General features: G+C 49.2%; 1 protein-coding gene and 1 non-coding gene across 2 annotated transcripts; both read right to left on the bottom strand.

Moving 5' to 3' along the window:
- Window positions 1-1,717: 1,717 nt before the first annotated feature.
- On the bottom strand, window positions 1,718-22,449 carry LCK (LCK proto-oncogene, Src family tyrosine kinase). The gene is made up of 13 exons (XM_055574825.1): window positions 22,353-22,449; window positions 10,014-10,123; window positions 9,638-9,719; window positions 9,396-9,486; window positions 9,081-9,179; window positions 8,823-8,926; window positions 8,491-8,640; window positions 8,032-8,184; window positions 7,701-7,880; window positions 5,290-5,366; window positions 5,045-5,198; window positions 4,831-4,962; window positions 1,718-2,376 (listed from the first exon to the last, which is right to left on the bottom strand). The coding sequence occupies exons 2-13, from the start codon at window positions 10,116-10,118 to the stop codon at window positions 2,174-2,176; spliced, it is 1,530 nt and encodes a 509-aa protein (XP_055430800.1). The 5' UTR covers window positions 10,119-10,123; window positions 22,353-22,449; the 3' UTR covers window positions 1,718-2,173.
- On the bottom strand, window positions 19,181-19,253 carry TRNAG-CCC (transfer RNA glycine (anticodon CCC)). The gene has a single exon. It is a non-coding gene; the product is annotated as a tRNA-Gly (tRNA).
- Window positions 22,450-23,345: the final 896 nt, after the last annotated feature.

Raw genomic sequence — 23,345 nt, forward strand, 5'->3', positions numbered from 1 at the left:
AGGAAATGGCAACCCACTCCAGTATCCTTGCCTGGAGAATCCCATAGAGACAGGAGCCTGGTAGGCTACAATCCATGAGTCACAAAGAGTTGGACACGAACTGCAGCGACTTAGCACACAGCACACATTTACTTTTTTGGCTGTGCCTTGGCATGCAAGATCTTAATTCCCAGAAGAACAATAGAACCCATGGCCCCTGCAGTGGAAGCATGGAGTCTTCCACTGGACCATCAGGGAAGGCCCTCAATCTATTAAGACAGCAGTAAGAGCCATTCTTTTACAATTTGAGTCTCAAAATGGCTCCTGCAGAAGCCACAGGCCCCAAAGCCCCATAGGATCTATCCTCCTCCCTCAGGCAGCCTTTATGTCTCAGAGCTTGCGCTTTCCAAGTTTCTTGCCCTTTGTCTCAAGTTTCTGCCTCAGGCTGTTCCCTCTGCCTGACTGCTCCTCCCCTATACCACTTACTCCCTCACCTCCTTCAAATCTTTGCTCAAAATTCACCTTCTTTATGAGACCTTCCCAGTGTATCCTCTTTAAAGCTACAAACCTCCCCCAAATATGACACTCCTAATTCCCCTTTCGTTGCTCTGTTTTCCCCTTAGCACTGTCACCTTGCAGCACACCATACCATTTATTTGTTTGTGATGCTTACTGTCTAGCTTCCCTGTGAGCTCCCCAGAGACCTTATCCACTGCCTGCTGCTGCTGCTGCTAAGTCACTTCAGTCGTGTCCGACTCTGTGTGACCCCATAGACGGCAGCCCACCAGGCTCCCCCGTCCCTGGGATTCTCCAGGCAAGAACACTGGAGTGGGTTGCCATTTCCTTCTCCAATGCATGAAAGTGAAAAGTGAAAGTGAAGTTACTCAGTCGTGCCTGACTCTTTGCGACCCCATGGACTCCAGCCTACCAGGCTCCTCCGTCCATGGGATTTTCCAGGCAAGAGTGCTGGAGCGGGGTGCCATTGCCTTCTCCAGGTCTATAATCTAGTAAACTATAAAACTATAACCTAGTAAATTTTACCAATGATTTGTTAGACATGAAGGGAGAAGTATGCTGCTGCTGCTGCTGCTAAGTCACTTCAGTTGTGTCTGACTCTGTGTGACCCCACAGACTGCAGCCCACCAGGCTCTCCCATCCCTGGGATCCTCCAGGCAAGAATACTAGAGTGGGTTGCCATTTCCTTCTCCAATACATGAAAGTGAAAAGTGAAAATGAAGCCGCTCAGTCATGTCCGACTCTTCGTGACCTCATGGACTGCAGCCCACCAGGTTCCTCCGTCCATGGGATTTTCCAGGCCTAGTGCACAGTCAATGTTCAATAAATATTTGTTAAGTGAGTGGATTAACTCAGTGTTTAAAAACACCTTTAAGGTGAATCGAACATATAGCTCTTGAATCAGTAGCTGTAAAAAGGAAAAGGCAGTCACTCTTATGCAATGGAAAAGGAAGGGTCTTGGGACACATCTACTCTCTAGGAGGTTCTGGCTAGGCTGCCCATAATTCTTTGGGGTGGAGGTTTGAAGGGGTTCAAAGAACACATACCGCAAAGTATAAGGACCTCCTCTTGGCACCCAACATCAGCAGGGCTGGAAAAAGTTCAGATATCCCTTCATCCCTCCCACCTTTCACCCCAATTCAGGGTGCCTCAGTTTCCATCTTCTGAATGTCCACATCCCCCCGCAAGGAAGAGGAGACTGGAGTGGGGAGCAGAAAGATGTACAATCTTCGCCAACAGGTATTTATTGAGCTCCTTATGTGAGCCAACACCAAAGAGGAGCACACAGAGGTATTTTAGATAAGGTCCCAGCTCTCAAAGAGCATCTTGATGACTAGGGGAAAGGAAAAGGGGACAGGGAGAAGCAGGTGTTAATCATAGGCCTCTCTCCTGTCTTTGGTGGTCTTGGAAGTCAGGGGAGCGCCCAGAAAGGACAACTTAGACAAGTGTCCAAGACATATATGCACAGGCCACACATGTACAAGACACATGTGCAGAGCCCACCCAACTACAGATCCCGTGTACAAGACACGAGAAGTGTATGTGTCACACGTGGGCGGGATTCACATGCTGAGTCCAAATGTGCATAGGCCACATGGGTATGACACAGGAACTGCACCTCCCCCAGCCAGATTGGCTAGATGGTGGGAGGGCTGCAAGCCCCAGTCACCTAGGCCCCTCAGGGTTGGGGTTGGTACTGGCCCTCCGTGGCTGTGAAGAAGTCCTCCAACACGCTGCGCAGGTAGTCAAAGGTGGGCCGGTCTTCCGGGCGCTCCTTCCAGCACAGCATCATAAGCTGGTACAACTCCTCCGGGCAGTTGTCAGGTCGTACCATGCGGTAGCCTCGCTCCAAGTTCTGAATCACCTCAGGATTGGTCATCCCTAGAGGTTGATGGGAGAACTGACATCAAGGCTCCAGGCTTCGGAAGCCCAGAGGCAGGGGTGATGGTCAAGAAGATATTTGACAACAGGTATGGCGTGAGCACCAATCCAAAGGGATCTTGGTCTTCATCGATGGTAAGGATGGTAAGGCTATATTGGCAGTACCTGTGAAAGGTCAGTCACGCCACTTGGAGTGTCTGCTATGGCTTAAACATGCAGAAACACAGACGTGTTTGGCTGTGAGTCCTTGAGTGACCCACTAAACTTCTTTGAGCCTCAGTTTCCTTATTTGGAAAATGGGATAATAGGAGCTCCTACCTCCTAGAGATGTTGTGAGGATTGAATGAGAAAGTGTGTACACGGCCCTGAGGATGGCGCCTGGAGGAGGAGATGGAGCATAAAGAGCGCCTGTGATGATTATTATTTGGTGGGGAAGGATGAAGCCATCAGGGCCTAGCGCAGGATGGGGGCCCACAGCCAGGACAATGGGGAAGTTTCTCCAGCTTTGGGAACAGGCACATGAGATGCTGCATCAGGAAGCCAGGTGGATCCTGGGCCTTAGCCAGGCAGACCCTGCATTGGGCACAGAAGATTCACTAGGCCCCTCTGTGACCCAGATGAAGTCATCTTTGGACCAGTTCCCTCCCTTTGTACTGATCCTAGCCTCACCAGCGAGGCCCATTACATGTGGACCCCAAGAGATGGTGCTCTGGAGAACCGAATGGTCACAGCAGAAATAGGCTCCCTGTTTCTAAATTACCTGTGTGGCCTCTGGTTTCTCCTTCATTCTCCTGAGAAAAGAAGCCTAACTCCTAGATGTCCTAGCAAAACAGTAGTTTCACTCCTACAAAGCTTCAAACTGGAACCTAGTCAACAGAGACCTCTCTTCCTCAGGCCTTGCGCCTGGGGAGCCTCTAGCTATGTGACCCTCACATTTAAAAATCAGGGCACGGAAAGACATAGGCTAGGAAACAACACTGATGGATAGAGTCAAGGGTGCAAACCGATTGGCTACACCCAGCCTAAATATAGCCCACAGACAGACCCACTTTGACTTGGCCCCTTATTGTGTTTTTAAACAATCTGAATCATCACCAATATTTGGAAACGGGCAAATTTTCCTAAAACTCCAAGCTTTGGCTTCTCTTGAAAAAACACAGCTCTGCTTTTTGGGCCCCTGTGTCTTAATAGCAACCATCTGCTGGCGCAGATGAGTTTACCCAGGTCCCCATTACTCCCCATAGTCTCCCTGACCCTGAAACTATGCGTCAGTTGCCATTTATCATCGTGCTTTCATTGCCTTTATTCTTCTAGTAGAAAAATTCTCTAAGGGAGCAGTGTGAGCTCTTGGCAGGATGACAAGAGTATGTTTCTAGCCCCAGCGCTGCCCTTGAACTCTTTGATGGGGCAAGTCCAGACCAGGGAAGGCCTGCATACTCACACCTAATTCTAAGGTGTTTTTACCTTCCCAGGAGCAAAGTTCTGTGCACACTGCTCAGGATGTGGGAAGCTTCTGCCAAGTCTGGCCACCGGGCTGCACAAGCTCCCAACCCTGTCTTTGTGTTCTGTTTCCTTTCCCCAGAGTTTTCTAGCAAGTTCCTTCCAAAAAAATTCCATTCCTGTCCTGGCTGAATTCAGCGGTAAAGAACTTTGTCGAGGAGATAGAGGGAGGGGTGGGAGAGAGTGGGAATTGGTTGCTTACACATCTCTCTCACTCTACATGGAAGGCTTTAGAGGGAAAGGAAGTCAGTGTTTCGTGAGCATCTACTATGAGTCAAGCTCTTTCAAAAATAATCTTGTTTCTCATATCATGAAACTGAGGCTCAGAAAGGTAAAGTCATCTGCCCAAAGTCATCTGCCCAAAGTGATTAATAATAAAACCTAACACTCTTGAGTGTTTTGTATGGGTCAAATACTGTTCTAACCTCACGTTTTACAACTGGGGAAAGAAGCAATCATCTGATCAAAGTCAAACAGAAAGCATCAGTGGCAGATCTGGTAATAAAAAGCAGGCCTTTGGGAACTTCCGCAGCGGTCTAGCGGTTAAGACTTTGTCTTCCAATGCAGCAGCTGCAGGTTTGATTCCTAGTTGGGGAACTAAGACCCACATGCTGCAAGGTTTGGCCAAAAAATAAAGAAATAAAACTTGGAAAAAAATGAAAAAAGAAAGCAGGCTTCTTGCCTCTCAGACCAGATCCTCTTCTACCTACTAGGCTGCCTGTGTTAGAATTAAAGAAAAGAGCTGGGATTATTGAAGGAAGAGAGATTCAGGGACAGAAATGGAAGCCAGACCTAGGAGATGTGGCACCTGATCGGGGATGCACGAGTGCCATCCCTAGGAGGATAGAGGGGAAGCAGCTGGAAAGGTTCATATTCTGAGCCCAGGAGGAAGTAGAAAGACATGAATTTGCTGCCCTTCCCCATCACCCTTTCAGCTCCTGCCTGGACCCCGACCTGGGTAAGGGATGCGACCATGAGTGACAATCTCCGTCAGCAGGATCCCAAAAGACCACACGTCCGACTTGATGGTGAATGTCCCATAGTTAATGGCTTCTGGTGCTGTCCACTTAATAGGAAACTTGGCACCTGGAGGGAGGGCAGTGAGGTCACCAGGGTCTGCCAGGCCAGACCCTGGAGACCCCTAACTTCCCTCATATCCCATACCTACCCTCCCTGGCTGTGTACTCGTTGTCCTCGATGAGGCGTGCTAGACCAAAGTCTGCGATCTTGCAGCTCAGGCTATGGGACACCAGGATGTTGGCAGCCCTCAAGTCACGGTGGATATAATTCCGCTCTTCAATGAATGCCATGCCCTCTGCAATCTGCAGACCAGGTACAGGTCAGCAGTCCTGGGCCAGACATCTGGATCCCATTGCCCTGTGCCCATGCTTAGCCCCTCCCCAGTCTCCTTACTTGGGCTGCCATGTCCAAGAGTTTGTTGATAGTCAGCTTGATGCCTTCGGAGGTCTTGAGAAAATCCACCAGGCTTCCTATGGACATAAGCAAGAGTTGCTGACCCAAATTGCCCCAGGGGAAAGCTCCCAGACCCTTCTCCCCTAACTAGGGGTCTAGAAGCCATGTCTGATGTGTGGAAAGGAAGAGTAAGAGCTGAAAATGGAGGAGTATCTGTTCAGAGTAAGGGTGCCTGAGAGGTGTGATGCCCTTTTCCTGGGGACTAAGATGCCACTTGGAGGTGTCTGCAAGCTTCTTGCCACCAGTGGGGTGGAACCTGAACTCCTCAGCCAGGCATCCAAGCCCTGAATAGTCCACATTTGCAGTTTTCTTCTCTTCCCTCCACTCCTGCCTCTTTTACTCCATCTACCCTAGATAATTGTGAGATTTTTCTCATAGACCACTGGGTTCCCACTCGAAAGTCTCTTTGTCCCATTTCTTCTGCTACAGTTTCTTTTTGGTCATGGCTCAGCTAGACTCCTCCTTTAAAAACCCTCTCTAGATTGTACCAAGAATAATAAATTGTATCATTATCATCTACCTGCTAAGACTTTCCTATGGCATAAACTGGTTTTCCTAGGGTGCATAATTAAAGCAAGGTTTCTCTGATAGCAAGATTCTTATTTTGTCCATCAATATTCCCAGCCTACAGTGCATGCATGCTCAGTCACTAAGCTGTATTGGCTCTTTGGGACCCCATGGACTGTAGCCCACCAGGCTTCTCTTGTCTGTGGGATTTTTCAGGCAAGAATACTGGAGTGGGTTGCCATTTTCTCCTCCAGGGGATCTTCCTGACCCAGAGACCAAAATTGCATCTTCTGCATTGGCAGGCGGATTCTTAACCACTGAGGCACGTGGGAAGCTCCTCCCAGCCCACAGAAAATAGCAATAAATGTATGCTGAATATATTAAAATAGGAGTATGAAAATAGGTATCATGAGGGAGTGAGGGACCATCTTTCTGGTAGCAGAGGATAACTAGAAGAAGACCAGGGATTAGAGTGGCTGGAACAGAGCTAGTAACCACTGGCCCTTCTCAAGAGAATAAAACCCTGTGTGAAGATGACAACAACCTGAATGTCCCCATTTGAGTGCTGAATTAGTCACTGAGACAAAACCTCACCCAAAGGCAGCAAATATGTGGACAGACACTGTCATTCCTCCATTGTGTCCATGGCAGATATTGCTAATCAATCCCAGTGCTCACTTCCAATGAACCTCAGAATCCTTCTCAACACAGAGCTCCAAGCAACTACCAATTGAAGGTGGCCTGCTACTTGCCATTTTTAGAATCCATTAGCCAATTAGCTTTTTTCCCTTCCTGAAAGAAGGACAGATTTTATACTCCCAAAGAATCAGAGTCAGATAACAACAAACTTACTGAGCCATTTTACTATACAGCGGACATTGTTCTAACTGCTCTATATGCATTAGCGTTCATCCTCACAAAGATCCTATAAGAAAGTTACTATTCGATGGACATGAGTCTGGGTGAACTCCGGGAGTTGGTGATGGACAGGGAGGCCTGGCATGCTGCTATTCAAGGGGTTGCAAAGAGTCGGACATGACTGAGCGACTGAACTGAACTGATTGCATTATTATCACCATTTTTACAGATGAGGAAACCATGGCAGAGGGAAGTGGTGATTAGCCCATGGCCACACAGTCCTCAAGCCAGGATTCCAACCCAAGCAGTCAGAGCCCTTAATGACTACTACTTTCTGGATAAGCCTGTTTAGATTTCTGCTGGTATTCTTGAGGGAACTGAGCACCAGAGGCAGGACAGAGACTTGGCCCAAAGCTGGGCCTAGAAATTCCTATTTATTTAAACTCCCCTTCTTTGGGCTCTCAATCTGTCCAACAGTGGGCTAAGGGATGGGGAGAGGCTCACCAAGAACTGAAAAAGAGGGCCTTGGAACAGATCAGACCTCCCAAGGCTGGGAGCAGAAGATATAGAAAAGGGGCTAGCGACCTACTCATCTCCTGAGATCAAGCATCCTTAGATCAAGATAAGGCTTTGAAGAAGGCAAACAGTACTGCAGGTGAAGGAAAATGGGCGTTGAATCCTCTTCCACAACCTGAGAGGAAGGCCTCGCATGCTGCAGTCCACGGGGTTGCAAAGAGTGGGCCACGACTGAGAGGCTGAACAACCAGAGCCTGCCACCTCAAGCTGGAATCCCAGATACGGTTCAAACAGCACACCCTCTTCTCCACACACCCTCTGGTCGCCCCTGAAGGTGAGTCTTTGAGGGCTCAGCAAAATTCCTCTAGGAAAACCTCAGGGCACAGCCACGCATAGCTCCTCCCCACTCCGGGAAGGAGCAGAGGACACGGCAGCGCCCCCCAGCGGCCGCGCACGGCGGCGGCGCCCACCGTTCTCCATATATTCCGTGATGATGTAGATGGGCTCCTGGGTGACCACCGCGTAGAGCCGGACCAGCCTCTGGTGTTGCAGCTGCTTCATGAGGTTGGCCTCGGCCAGGAAGGCATCGGGGGACATGCTGCCCTGCTTCAGGCTCTTGACTGCCACCTTCGTGTGCCCGTTGTAGTACCCTAGGGCAGGGAAGGGTTGGGAGGGTCACTCGCAGCCCATGTACCCAGAGCTAGGCAGCTGCCCTGAAACAGGGTACTGTCTAGAACTCTTAGGACCTCGGTAGACGCCTCCCCTCCCCACCTGCCCGCAGTCCTGGAGGGCCTCACTCACCCATCCACACCTCTCCAAACTGGCCAGCCCCCAGCCGCTCCACCAGCTTCAGAGTCTCCCTGGGAACCTCCCACTCATCCTCCCACCACGGCTTCTGGGGCTTCTGGGTCTGGCAGGGGCGGCTCAACCGTGTGCACAGCCCGTCCGAAGTATCTATGAGGTCAAGGGAGGGGCGAAGGGCTGTCAATAAGGCGGAAAGGAACTGGGGGTCGGGGGGTGGGGGGGAGCTCACTCAGTCCCCACCTGGGGAAATGGTCAGGCAGGGGAGGTATGGGGCTGTCACCTGATCTCTGAGGCTACAAGGTACCGCCCCTCACCCACTTGGGTGGGGGTGGGGGGAATGAAGGAGCATGCTGAGAGATGGGCGGGGGAGGGGTGGAGGGGGACCCCCGAGAGGAAGTGGGGGAGACAGGCTGATAGGGTAGGGCCCAGGTGAAGACTCCTGCGGTGTGTGCTCACTCATATAATGGCGGACCAGCTCGTGCAAGCCGGGAAAAGTGACGCGGGGCGAGATGTAGAAGCCGCCTTTGTCCAGGTTACGGATCTTGTAATGTTTCACCACTTCTCCCTGGGTCTGGTCGAAGTCCCGGACCGACAGTGAAAACGATCCTGAACGAAAGAAGGGATGAAGGAACGCAAAAGACGGGGAGGGGTGGCCTTCAGCGAGTCGCCCCTCCGCCAACGCGGTTCCCACGCCCCCCATCCCCGCGGGCTCCTTGCACCCCGGACCTCGGCTAGCGGCCCCAGCCCACGGCCCCCTCCGGACGCCCCGCAGCAGCATCTCCGCTCACCCGCCGTGCTCTCGCTCTCCCGGATCAGGAAGGAGCCGTGCGTGTTCCCCGGCGCCAGGAGCTGCCTCTCCGCGTCCTTGCGGCTCAGAGTCTTGAAGAACCAGCTGCTCAAGGCAGAAGCGAAGGCTTCTTGGGTCCGCTAGTCCGGTCTTCCCTCATTACCCTCAAGCATTCACCGCCACCACCCCTAGCACCTCTCCTCTGCTCTGAGGTCCCTGGATCTGCGTCCCACCATTCCCACGACGCGTCCCCACTCACGGTTCGGGCTCCAGGCTGTTCGCTTTAGCCACAAAGTTGAAGGGGATGAAACCTTCTTGGCCCGTGGTCAGGGACTGCGCCTTCCACCACTCGCCGTTCCTGCGCGACGGCGGCAGTTAGCATGGTCTGCATAGCCTCGGACTCGGCTGGAAACCCTCCGTCGGAGCCCCCAGTTAGGCCATGCCACCCCACCCTCCCCTCAGCACTCCGGAGCCTCCCATTTTTGTCTGCAAAGCTCCCACTGCAATCCGGGACCGCAGGGGTTTGCGGTACTGGAGATACCCCAGGATGGGCAGGGCGAAGGGGGGCACTCACTGCTCCAGGATACGGAGCTGTTCACCCTTCTCGAAGCCCAGGTCTCCGTCGTGAGAAGGCTCATAGCTGTGCAGGGCGATAACCAGGTTGTCTGTAAAGACAGGGGCAGTTAGGGAGAAGACTTCTGGAGCAGACTGGGAGGGTGAGTTTAGGAGTTAGAAGTTGGGGATGGGGGAGGAGATGGAGGCTGACAGCCAAGGATCCACAGGCCTTGTCTTTCCGGCCCTGCTGGTTGAGGTCACCTTGCAGTGGAGAAGCTGGGGGGTTGGATCCCTCGTAGGTGACCAGTGGATCACGCACTTCAGAGCCATTCCGCATGGGCAGCTGTGGGTGTGGGATGAGAGAAGTCAGAGATCTGGAGACTAGGTGAGACCCTGGCTTGCCTCCCCACTCTCCTGCTCTCCTTCACTTCAGCTTGGCTGGATCTTCTCACTGAATTTGTCCACCACTTGCTGTGGGACCTTAGAAGAGTCCCTTTCCTGTCTGGGGTTCTTTTCCTTTCTGTGTGGCAGGGGGGCCCGCTGTCACCTCCAGGACCTGTAGGGATGATCTGTTCCTTTCTCCCGATGCCTGCATCCCACCCAACTCCCTCACCAAGCCCCTTGTCTTGCCTCTTACCGTGGTCTTGCCATCCAGTGGGACTATGGGGTAGTGGCAGTTTTCACATACATCGATGTTTTCCATCCAGTCATCTTCTGGGTTTGAGCTGCAGCTACAGCCCATGGTCCCTGGGGGAATGGAGAGGGGGCTGAAAGGGCTCCCCCAACATCAGACATGCTAGGGCCTAGCCCTGGGAACTTCCAGAAGTGCTTGAGATTGTCAGCCCCCCAGCCGCCATTATCCAGCTGCAGAAAAGCTGAAATGGGGTCCTAGCTCCCAATAAAGTCACACGTGGCCCCCCGCTGAGACCTAGGCCCCGCCCTCCCACCTGGGCTGGGTAAACCGCCAGAGGCACCTTTGTTAGTCTAGTTGCCCACTTCCTGCCTCTCCCCCTCCCACTCTCTCAGCCCATCCCCCAAGTTGGGGGACTACCTACTAGAGATCACATACACTTCCCCCAGCCCTAGGGGAGACCTGAGTTTTGATCCTCCCCTACAGTGGGGTGCGTGTACCTGACCGCCTAATTACAAGTCCCCCCTGCTGCCAATGACACTGAATGAGGGACCCTCTCTGCAGAATGTCAGCCATCAGGCCTCTGCTCCCCCAAATCCCCCACAAAGTCTGCTTCAGAGGCTTCTTTCTGCTTCTCCCTAGCAGAAAACCCCTCAATGGCCCTATTGGCCATACATTCTTTTTGTATTTGTTTGCTTGCTTTAGCAGTGGAAACTTTTTGTCAGATGAAATCGAGCGGAACCCCGTAGATAAAGCAGGTAAAAGTGGAGCTGTTCCGCCTGAAGCAGAATGGGGATCTCACCCTGAAGTCCCCAGGAGTCCCTACAGAACCTCCTCGCCCAGGGCTGGTCCTCTGGACCCCTGGAAATACCAGTCCTCAGATAAATTAATTTATGCATTCAAGAACCTTTAATATCAAGATCAAATCCATCTCCTCGGTCTATTCTGCAATACACACACGTGTACACACACACACAGAATCTGTCTTCAGAGCTCCTCTTCCCCAAAAAACTCACACTCTTCTTACAACATGCCTTGCATGTGTGGTTCACCTGCCATGAAATACTCTTGCCCATCTATTGAACTCTAGCTCAATCTTCAAGGTTCATCTCAGATATCACCTTCTCTGTGAAACCTCCCCGAGGCCCAGTGCTCTTTGCTCCTACAACATTCCACTCTCACCAGCCACAATCATCAACTTCCACCGAGTGCCAGGATGACACTAATTTATGTGTCAGTCCCCCTGCCTTTCCTACCCGCTTAGTGAGATCAGGGATTCAGCAAGAGCAGAGGTTGTGTTTTATTTGCCTGAATGTCCCACCACCCAGGACAATTCTTGTTAATAAATGTTGACTGGTATGTGGAGGGTTAATGCACAGATTCTCCCATTTGCAAAGGTCTTAGAAACCACCAAGTCTAACCTCAGATTTTAGATGAGCAAACAGAGGACCAGAAAGTTCTGCTCAAACTCAGACAACTGTTACGGGCAGAACAAAGCTAGAGCTGCTAATCCATGCTGAGGTCAACTAGAAGTGGGGAGCAGTGGTGGTTTTTAGTTTGTAAGACTTAAGGACCTATTCAATTATAACTCAATTAAAGAAAAAAAGAAAAAAAAAAGATTCAAGGATAGTCCCTGGAATTATGTTCAAATTCTGGGAATAATACTCATTGTGTCACTTTGCTGAAATCATTCTCCTCTAGTTCCACTCTGCCTTTCTGTCAACCGGGAATTGTCATCCCTTCCTCAGAAGCTTAGATAAATGTTGGCTTGGTTTAGAGCTTACAAAGATTTCCAGGAGTGCTCATTCTGCCCTACCAACCCCTGCTTTGGAAAGTGGAAGAATATGACTAGTAAATAATCCTCTTGGCTTTAAGCTCACATTTCTTTTTTTTTTATATATAATTTTTATTTTATATTGGAGTATAGTTGATAAGCTCATGCCTGTTAAACTGAGATACTTATAACCTTTCATGGGTACCGGAAGTCACGGGTGTGTACCTCTCAAAGCATGAGTGTTAAACACGTAGTTAAACCTTATTCACATAGTTAAATAAACAGATCTATTACAAATAGAGGAAAATACAAAATATACATGAAATTTTAAGCCAAATCAAGAGACTTTCAAGGAAAGGTGTTCGCGCATATACTCTTCCCCTCCTACTTTAGGAGTCCTGGGGAGACATTTGAGAAATCTTGCTCGGCTCTGTGGCTGCAAATGGCTTTTTTATTTTTTCGATTGCTACTTTTATTATGGCTTAGAACTGATTAACAGCAAAAGCCTCCAGAAAAGAACTGTTTACATTCTGGAACCAGCCTTAGATAAGCTGACTGTCTAGGGTCTGAGGTCCTGAGCAACCTGTTTTTTGTGATAGTCAAACAGCCCTTGGAAAACCACCAGCTGGCTATATTATACAGAGAACACCAACATCAGATAAGGTGTCAACTTAGATCAGTAAGTCCCTTCTAGGCCTAACATTCTCAGGGGCTTTGGAAAGGATAAGAGCAAGATGAGAAAAGCCTGGGGTTGAGAAAATGGGATGAACTGGGGTGCAGCAGTGAGGAGAGGCTGGTAGACCTGCAGAAGAAATCTATGCTGAATCTAGGGCTGGATACTGCACGTGGTCCAGGCTGGGGTCACATGCGGGGAGAAGAGGAGCCACCTGGCCTTGGGTGAGGGTCCAGGAAAACATGCAGGCAGGACCTATACCCTGGGTAAATCTGGACCTGCCAGAGAGGACATGATGATGTCCCTGAAGACTGGGACCAGGTGAAAAAGAATGAAATATTGCCATTTGCAGCAACATGGATGGACCTACGATTATCACACTGAGTGATGTAAGCCAGGAACAGAAAGACAAATATTACATGATATCACTTATATACAGAATCTAAAAACTAATGCAAATAAACTTATTACAAAACAGAAACAGACTCAGACTTAGAAAAATGATCTTGTGGCTACCGAAAGGGGAAAGGGGTGGGGGAGGGGAGGGATAAATTAAGAATTTGAGATTAACAGATACACACCACTCCATATAAAAGAAATAATTTACTGTATAGCAGAGGGAACTATATTTAGTATCTTGTATAACCTATAATGGAAAAGAATCAGAAAAATATATATATATGCATAGCTTAATCACTTCGCTGTATACTTGAAACTAACACCATATTGTAAGTAAACTATATGTCAATTAAATAAAAGACTGGGGCCAGGAGTGAGAAAAAGTCAAGCTGTGTTAAATTAAGGAAAATGGTACTTGATAACTCTGTTGGGTATCTGACCCTTAGTGTTTCTTGTGTGACTTGTGTAGTGCCCATGGAGCCCTCCGGCTTCAGGTTTCAGGCCCTGCCCTATACAGAAGTGAGTTTTGGAGTATAACACCTGGCAGCAATCAGAAGACCCCAAGACCTGGTAGTGTCAGACATAATTCTGGTGAGTGGCTCCCAGCCACTGGGAGCCACATGCGCCTATGAGGCCCCAGAATAACACTGTAGGCTTGCAAGTGATCTGTTTCTCAGTTTGACAAACTGCATTATTGTTTCTTCAATGCATACTTGGTGGCTTAGCCACTTGGTTCCCAGGTGGTTTAGTGGTTAAGAATCTACCTGCCAATGCAGGAGATGCAGAAGACATGGGTTTGATCCCTGGGTTGGAAAGATTGCCTGGAGGAGGAAATGGCAACCCGCTCCAGTATTCTTGTTGGGAAAAATCCTATGGACAGAGGAGCATGGCAGGCTACGGTCTGTGGAGTCACACAGTCGGACACAGGTCGGACTTGACTGAGTGACTGAACACACACACATACAATGCATACTTAGTTAAGTCTCTGCTTAAAATTTGAACTAGAAACAACAAAATTAGTACCTAAATGAGGTAGTTTAGTCAGCAAAACTCTCAAAATCATGAGAGCCATGGGGGAGCGGGGAAAAGTACGACAGAGGAAGGGCAAGTAAGTCATTAGAGGGAAGAGTTTAGAAGCAAGAGTGTAGGGACTTCCCTGGTGGTTCAGTGGGTAAGACTCCCTGCTACCAATGCAGGGATCCTGAGTTCCATCCCTGGTCAGGGAACTAGATCCTCCATGATACAACTAAGAGTTCACATGCTGCAACTAAAATCCCAAGAGTTGCAACTAAGATCCAGTGCAGCCAAAATAAATAAATAAATAAAAGAAGAAGCACTAGTGTAATTCACCAGGCTCATTTTAAAGATGGAGATGGTGTCAGATCAGAGGAGCTAAGTGGTTTTTCCCAATAGCACATGAGGGCTCTTGGCAGAGGCAGAATTCCAATCAGGCCCCTACCTCCTCTATCCAGGTACTCTGCTCTGTACTTCACTTCCTGGAAAACCTAAAGAGTGTAGGGAATCCTGAGAGGTGATGGAGAAAATGGAGCAGGGAAGGAGGTCTGACAGAATGGAGTCTACTCTCCATCAGAAATGTGACATTGCGCTCTTAATAGGCCTTTCTCTCTGAGACAATTCTCCATCTATCTCGAATGCATGTTTTTGGTTTATTTATTTTTCAGTTTTTTGGCTGTGCTGGGTCTTCATTGCTTTTTGCTCGGGTTTTCTCTAAGTTGCGGTGAGCAGGGGCTATTCTTCCCTTCGATGTGTGGTCTTCTCATTGCAGTGGCTTCTCTTGTTGTAGAGCACAGGTTCTAGGCGAGTGTGCTCGGTGGTTGTGGCACATGGGCTCAGTCGTTCAGTGGTTATGGTACACCGGCTCAGTCACACCTTAACATGTGGGATCCTCTGGGACCAGGGATTGAACCCATGTCCCTTGCATTGGCAGGCAAATTCTTATCCACTGCTCCACCAACCAAGTCTCCTAAAATGCATGTTTTTGAGTATACATTTCTCTGGCTGGTGAATACAAGTTTGTGCCTACCGAGGCACATTAATCATTGAGCATCATGTTATGTGTACATACCCATGGGTGTGTAGGAATCCATGTATGCAGATGGCTGTACAATGAAATGGGGGCATGTATGGTTTGTACGGGTCCCTATGTAATTGTGAGGTTATATATGCATATATTTCTTTGTACAAAATGTGGGTCCCATTCTAGTCTGATCAAACCAGGTTAATAAATGAAGTTAGCAAAAAGAAAATAAAAATTAAAGCTTAATATAAATTTCTCATTGAAAGTAAGAGAGGAGAGGAATGAAGAAAGAAAGAAAAAGAGAGAGGAAGCAGATCCAGAGAATCACCAGGACTCTCAGAATCAGTAACAAAAGGCAGATGCTAGGGTGAATGAAACAGGACATTCTTTTCTCCCAAATCAAGAATTTAAGGTCAATGTGTGTGTGTGTGTTAGTTGCTTAGTCATGTCTGACTTTTTGCAACCCCATAGACTATAGCCCACCAGGCCCCTCTGTCCATGGGATTCTCCAGGCAAGAACACTGGAGTGGCTTGCCATTTCCTTCTCCAAAAGGAACTATAGAAAGAAAGAAAGTAAAGTCATTCAGTCGTGTCCGACTCTTTGCGACCCCATGGACTGTAGCCTACCAGGCACCCCCATCCATGGAATTTTCCAAGCAAGAGTACTGGAGTGGGTTGCCATAGGAGGAAATTTGTAGATTCTAGACCTTCTCTGACTGGTGTCTGTAATGTTCTCGGTCAATCTCAAGGTCTGTCCAAGGTCCACAGAGGGCTTTGTGCCAGTTATAAAGGGCCACCCCGCCCTGGGGTTTCAAACTTGGAGAGTGGAGCGAGGGCTAGATTTCAGGTCCCATCTGTCTTGTCGCTTCACAGAGCCCGACACACACAGTGCCCTGCTCATCATCGTTGCTGTTTAGTCACTGTGGTGTCTGACTATTTGTGGCCCCATGGACTATTGGCTGCCAGGCTCCTCCACCCATGTAATCTCCCTGCTCATACTCCGTGTAGAATTGATCAAAAATCCCAGATTTCATGAAGTTCCTGGACCAAATTTTCCGATCCCAGGGTTTTTTAGGAATCATACCACAGTGAGCTCTATTTTGCACTTCCCTGGTGGTCCAGTGGCTAAGACTCCATTTAGCAGTCAATGCAGAGGGCTTGGGTTTGATCCCTGGTTAGGGAAGTAGATCGCACTCGCTGCAACTAAAGATCCCTCATGTAGCAACTAAGACCCGACTTAGCCAAATTAATTCATTACTTTTTAAAACCTGAATACAGTGTGACTAAACTAAATAACTATTATTTAGTTAATAATAAAGCATTGGTATTAAAACAACAACAACAAAAAAAAAACCATAACAAGCTCTGATTCTTGCCAGCTCGTTTACTTTTACCAACTCCATAGACATCGTCTCACCTGACTGGGCCTAGAATGTGTTTTGTCCCCTTAAAAAAATATACAAGACTTTCCCTCCCCTGAACTGTAAACCTATTCATTTATTGAACATTCTCTCCAAAATGTGTGCCAGCTTCTTGCCCGGACAATGCGTGTGTCAAGAGAAGGCAAGCTATTTCACTGACCCAGGCTACTGCCGTACTCTGGGCCACATTGTGGCAAAATCTGTTAGGAATAATTTAAAGCATTTTCTTGGCCTTTTTCTTTGGTCAAGATTTGATTATTGGCGAAGATACATATGTTCAGTGAAGAGCCTGGGCTGTGGATGCCCGTGCTGAACCCTTAGCACGGTACTTGAGAATCAGGGTTGACAGGCATGGCAAGTAATTTCTAGTGGGTAAAACAGGGATGTATCCTGAATTCCTTCCTTTTTCACATGTTCCTCTTTGATATAATACTGGTTTGGAATAAACCCTGTGAGTTCACAGAGTTCTCAAAAACAGAGAACAAAAGGATGAGTCTTTTCTTATATGCAAATAAGATGGATTTAGTCTTACAAACTGAGAGTGGTTTGAACACAGAACTGATTCTCCTAGTTAGTTATTGCCATAAACAAGGGCAATAGAGTGATTATTCTAAAGCTTGTATTTTGGGTAGAGGTCCTCCAACTAGTAACTTGTATATATTGAGTAATTCCTCTTATTGCGTCCCCTTCCTTATGTACCTTGTCTGTATTTTGCATCATGTGGGTTTTATCAGGACAAACGAAGTATTACTTAAAATTTGGCAATCCGCACCACTCTATTAAAGTTTCTGGGAGTCTGCCGATCAGAGAGGTTCAGCTCACCATGTCCATGTCATGGTCATCCAAGTTCATTCCCAAGGCCTCCCAGTTGTTCACTGATAGAAGGCCTTTGGGCAGGTTACTACACCTGTCTAAACCTCCCTCAGAGAATTCCTGGGTGGTCCAGTAGTTGGACTCCGTGCTTCCATTGCAGGGGGCACAGGTTCAATCCCTGGACTCTGGTCAGGGGACTAAGATCCTGCATGCCTCGCAGTGTGGCCAAAAAGAAAAAGAACATAAACCTCCCTCAGTTCCTTTTTCTTCAAAATGGAAATTAAAAATGGACCTGCGTCCACGGCTGTTGTGAACATAATATGTGATCTATAGATGACCTCATATAATAAAGTACTTAACATGGTACACAGTAAGGACTAAGTAAATGAAAATTGTTATTTGAGGCCAGCATGGGTATTTCATGACCCCAGCCTTAAACATATTCATTTTCCTTTTTGATTTTTGGCACTTCCACAGACCATTTTTCACGTTTAATATATTTACCTCAAATGAAAACTTTGCTACCATAAATGGAAAACAAGTACAGAACACGGTAAATCGAGTGTACTTTTTAAAAAAAAATGGAAAATTAGTATCACCATCTATAAATGGAAATCAGTATATATTAAAATAAACACAGGGTATAATACCTAAATTCACATTTGCACATGTTCATTCATGACCCCCTAAGATCACTCAGCCGCATCAGTGACGAGGTATCTGGGGAAATGCCGCACTGTGGAACGGAGCTCTGAGCTTAGGCCTCGCTTGGTAGGTGAGAGGAGGCACGACTTTCTTACATGGCCAGCCTACCGATTACAATTTAATGGGTACGTCTTATGTGCCAGGCTCTGATCTAGAGTTGGGGACACAGACACACAGGGGAATAGTCAGAGGTTCCCGTCCATTTGACTCTGCCCTCTGCGACAGAGGTGGGTGCCCCGCTGGTGGGTCACTCTATTTTCACAGGAGGCAGTAAGGCCTATCTTTAGCTCACTGGTCAGTAACTCCTGACAACACTAACAACACCAAACAGCAATACTGTCCAGGAAGCAGCATCTTAAAATCACCACATTGCCCACTAACCAAGTTCACAATATTTAGCTAAAACCACTGTGGTTTTCAGAGAAGGCAATGGCACCCCACTCCAGTACTCTTGCCTGGCAAATCCCATGGACGGAGGAGCCTGGTAGGCTGCAGTCCATGGGGTCACTAAGAGTCGGACACGACTGAGCGACTTCACTTTCACTGAAAAGGTGAGGTAGATCTCCACATAAACATGGAAAGATGTTCCAGAGATAACATTGCAAGTAAGTCACAGAACAGAATGTAGAGTATAAGCCTATTTGCATTTCTTTTTTAATGTTACATTTATTTACCTGTTTGTTTATTTTTGGCTGCGCGGGGTCTCTGTCGCTGTGTGCAGACTTTCCCTAGTTATGGAGAGTGGGGGCTACTGTCCAGTTGCCCAGCGGCGTGTGAAAGCAAACGTGTCTGTGGACACAGGGATAGAACCTGTGTCCCCTGCATTGGCAGGCTGATTCTTAACCACTGGACCACCAGGGAATCCTCCTATTTGCATCTGAATATGGATACCTAGGGGATTCTTTTCAGCCAGATTCTGTGCTAAGCCTTCATTTGCATGACTTCATGTTAGTCTCATAGTAATCCTATCAAGTAAGTGCTATTATTATCCCCATTTCACAGATGCAAAAACTGAGGCCTAAATGGGGTAAAGCTATTTGTCTGAGGCCTAATAACAAATAAGTGATAGAAATAAGTAGCTGAACCTCAGGCTATCTGTCTCCAGGGATTAAGTTCTTAACTAATATGCTTTTCAGTGGCCACGTAGGGGAAAATCTAGAAGGATGTACACCAAACTGTTCACAGTGAGCATAGCCCACAAGTGAGATTGGAGGGAGCTGCATTTCTTATATTTCTGTATATGTCTCTGTACTGTTTAAATTTTTTAAAAAATATTTATTTATTTTATTTAATGGCACGGGGTCTTAGTAGCAGCATGCAGGATCTTTAGTTGTGGCATGTGGGATCTAGTTCCCTGACCAGGGATCGAACCTGGGCCCCCTGCACTGGGAGCACAGAGTCTTAGCCACTGGACCACCAGGGAAGTCCCTACTGTTAAAATTTTTAGAAGCAGCCATGTGCTAATTTTATAATTGAAAAACAGAAAACAACCAAGTCCCCACCAACGCAAAAACTCTGGTAAGAGACACAGTCCTTTGAGAAGAATCAACCTTACAGCTGTCCTTCCACTGCTCCCCTTGTCTCCGGAGGTGCAGGCAAGGAACTAGGGATATAAGAAAAAAGGTTCTGCAACCACCGAAGTCTGAGAAACACCAGGTTAGACAAAAGCAAACAGCTGCCTTCTCTGGGGAGACTTTCAGAGTTTCCACAAGCTAACGTTGATGGTAAATTTCACATGGGACACTTCATAGCTGAGGCCGTGTTGATTTGGACCCAGAACTGTTTTCTTTCCGGATGCTTAGTGGGACTAGCATTCTTTAGACCAAGCATTGGAAATATAGCTCAGATACCTTCCAACCAACACCTGGATGGAGGCCCCACTTGCCTCCATCCCACCCACAAACTCAGCTCCCCTCAGCATTGCTTTCACTGAATTGAGCTTGGCCTTGAAGCCATCAGCTTGTGGGTGTGTGCATGGATTTATAGGATCCCACTGTGGTGTTGGAGAAGACTCTTAAGAGTCCCTTGGACTGCAAGGAGGTCCAACCAGTCCATCCTAAAGGAAATTAGTCCTGAATATTCACTGGAAGGACTGATGTTGAAGCTGAAACTCCAATACTTTGGCCACCTGTTGCAAAGAACTGACTCATTGGAAAAGACCCTGATGCTGGGAATGATTGAAGGTGGGAGGAGAAGGGGATGACAGAGGATGAGATGGTTGGATGGCATCACCAACTCAATGGACATGAGTTTGAGTAAGCTCCAGGAGTTAGTGATGGACAGGGAGGCCTGGTGTGTTGCAGTCCGTGGGGTTGCTGAGTCAGATACGACTGAGCGACTGAACTGAACTGAACTGAACTGATGTGTGATGTGTATGTGGTCCCTGCCTCTGCCTCTGAACATCCATGCACACCTACATTTTCCAGTGATGATATGAAAGGTATTTGGGCTAGGGAGGGAAGGATTGTGTGTGTGTGTGTGTATCTATGTGTCTGTAGGAAGGTATGTATGGGACCCTCCTCCAAGACAGACCCTGTGGGCCAGCCTAGAATTCTCACACCCACTAGAGCACACAGGAAACAAGCTCATTTGCAAAGCTACACCACAAGTGTGAAGGAATGGGCTGCCCACTGGCCTGCCAAGGCGCTGAGTAGGAGTAATTCCGGGTATGGACAGCTCCCCCCGCCAACACCCCCACCACACACACACCCTTGGGTGCACCATTTGCAGGAGAAATGGTTGCCTAACCTCTGTTAAGCACCTTCGGCATGCCAGGTACTACCCACGGAACATCACGGCCATTTTCTCTTTGATTTCCCACCAGCACTCTGTAAGGAGGGATTTATTATTGCCTCTTTACCAATAAAGCAACTGGAATTGGAGAGGTGAAGTTATTTGTTCAAGGAAATGGCAGAACCAGAATTGTGCCTGGGTCAGCCTGACTGTGAAATGCATATCTTTTGCGCTACACCAGACCCGCTAGCTCTCTTGTGTTTGGTCTTGCCCTGAGGTCTTTGCCCTCCTAGGACCCAACGAACAACCCAGAGACAGTGACCCTGGCTGCATATCCTAGGTACTCTGCAAAATGGGCCTTTGTTCTCATAACCGCCTGACTCTTCCAGGAAGCCTTCCGATCACCCAAGGGAAGCCTCCTCTCGACCTCCTCCGGAGCTTCCACCCATTCTCTTGCTTCATCACTTGGCCCTTTTTCCCTTTGAGAAGCGCCTCTGTCCCAGAGCCTCGAGGGCGAGGGACCCTGAATCATCCTTCAGCACAGGCTGGGGTGGGGGATGGCCAATGCCAATCCAGGGTCTGGATGAGTCTAGGGAAGACCCAGCTTGTTTTCTAGGCCCCACAAGAGGCTGCAGACCTTGGAGCTGGGGACAAAAGAAAGACTGCAACATGGCTGAGAGAGTGGAAACTGTTTCAAGAAAAACTCCAATGGCAGTGGGGGAGGCAGGGGAAACCTGGAAAGTGTGGCTCAGGTGGGGATTTACCCCATAAACTGCAGGGTGAGAACTAAAATGAGGGGGTGGACAGGGAGCTGATTCTGACTCCCTGGGCCTCCACCTTCCCAGGGTCTGAAGCAGGACCCAGCAGGACCCACTGGCCCTAATCAGGCAATGGCAGGGGTGGGGGAAGCCAGCAGGAGGGAGCAAAGGCAAGAGGAAAGGATATCCTGTGCACACTTGGCAGGGGCAGGAGTGGCAATTTTCCAGATGGAAACCCAGACGGTCCTTGCCCAGGGCCAACAGCACCCCTGTCCAGGATAAAAATAGCCCTTCCTCTTCCTTTCTCCCATCATCCTCTCACCCCCCAACTTCCCGGAGTCCTGTCAGGTACTTCCGCCCCAGGCCCCATCCCAGGTGATAAATATCCCCCTGCATGTCCATCCATTCCCAAAGGAAGACCCTCTGCTTCTCTCAAGCAGTGTGGGTCAAGGCTAAAGTCACTTCTCACGTGTCTGTCAGAATGCTCTGGGTGACTCCCCTCGCTGTCTCAAGAGAGTCTTGTCACTGGGGTCTGCTCCCAGTGACAAGCAGAAGGACTCTTGGGACCCTTGACACAAGCCTGTCCATCACCTTGCTCCAAGGGGGAATCACATCCTAGGCCATCACCTCTCCCAGGGCCATCACCCTCTCTGCCTCTGCGTTGCTGAAGGACTATGGGGAGGGAGCGCTTTGCCCAATCTGGGGCTCAGGAGGCTTATCCATCATGGGATGAGGGGCTGGATGTAGGGATTTCTGAACGCTTTTTCAGTACCTAAGAGATTCCCAAGGAAAAAGCTCCCAGTGAGGTTGGCGCTGATGGCAGGCAGTGTGGTAGAGGCAGGAGGCAGCAACTACACAGGAAAGAGGCAATCTGGCTGTTCAGCCTGCCTCCCACCTGACCTCCAGGTGTTTCTGACCCCAGCCTGAAAGGCTGCTGCATCCCGGAGGAGCCTGACCCCAGGCCCAGCTGCAGCCTTCTGCTCACAGGTCCCACACCCAGCCCTTAGGCCCCTGTTCCCGGCGCTCCTTACCTGCCCAGCCCAGGAGCCCCCTGGCCCCATTCACATGGTCTTCCTGGCCTAGCCCGGCTGCCCAGACACAGCTTCGGCTCCCCTCACCGTCGTAGCCACCGGCTGTCTCCCCGCGCCCACGTCCCACCCTGACTTCCTGCCTCCTCCTGAGGGCTCCGCAGCCAACGGGGCCCCAGCAGCCCAACCGCAAGCCTCCAGCACCCCAAGCTTCCTGCTGCCATCGCCCCCTGCCTCTCAGCCCTCGAGGGTCCTTTCACCCCAGTCCAGGTCCCATTCACCTCCAAGGTGGCACCCGGAGGTGGAGGAGGATACTGGATGGAACTTCCTCCGCGCCCCCAGGGAGCACCTGGACCAGAGATTCAAGGGCTGCCTTGAAGCCCCAGTGAGCAAGAGGCAAGTAGACACCCACTCAGCTTTCAGTGAAGGGCAAGCTGCACGGCTGTCAGTCTGAGGGCGAGGTGACCCTTGTAATACAGTCAGAGGGCAAAAGTAACATCACCTCAGATTCAGGGGGGAACAACATCCCTGTAAAATCACTGGAGGGGGGATACGATGCTAGACAGTCAGATAGATACCAGGCACACACAGCTGCTAGCCACACAGTGGAACCACAGCCATGCCATCTCAGGGCATGGGGCAACAGCTTTATTATTTGCAGAGGGGAGGCTAACACTCCTCTTACAGACAGTCTGCTGGACAACAGGCTGTTCAAGGAAGCAGACAGGACAACCCGGTATCTTTAAGGGAGCAGAGTCACAGCCTCTTTTGTGGGCAGAGGGCAGGACAACACCCCCTAATTATGGTTGGAGAGTAGGGCAACCCTTCTAACCCAGGCAGAGACAAGGCCACAGCCTGTCAGAGGCGAAGGCCTGACACCACCTCCTGCAACAGGTGGGAGACAGAACAAACACTCCTGCCCAGGCCCCCGGTGCAGGCGACAGACAGGCAGGAGGCAGGGACCCTGTCACAAGGGTCAGGCCAACAATCTCCTTT

This window comes from Bubalus kerabau, chromosome 3 (genome assembly GCF_029407905.1).
Source record: "Bubalus kerabau isolate K-KA32 ecotype Philippines breed swamp buffalo chromosome 3, PCC_UOA_SB_1v2, whole genome shotgun sequence".
Lineage (NCBI taxonomy): Eukaryota > Metazoa > Chordata > Mammalia > Artiodactyla > Bovidae > Bubalus > Bubalus kerabau.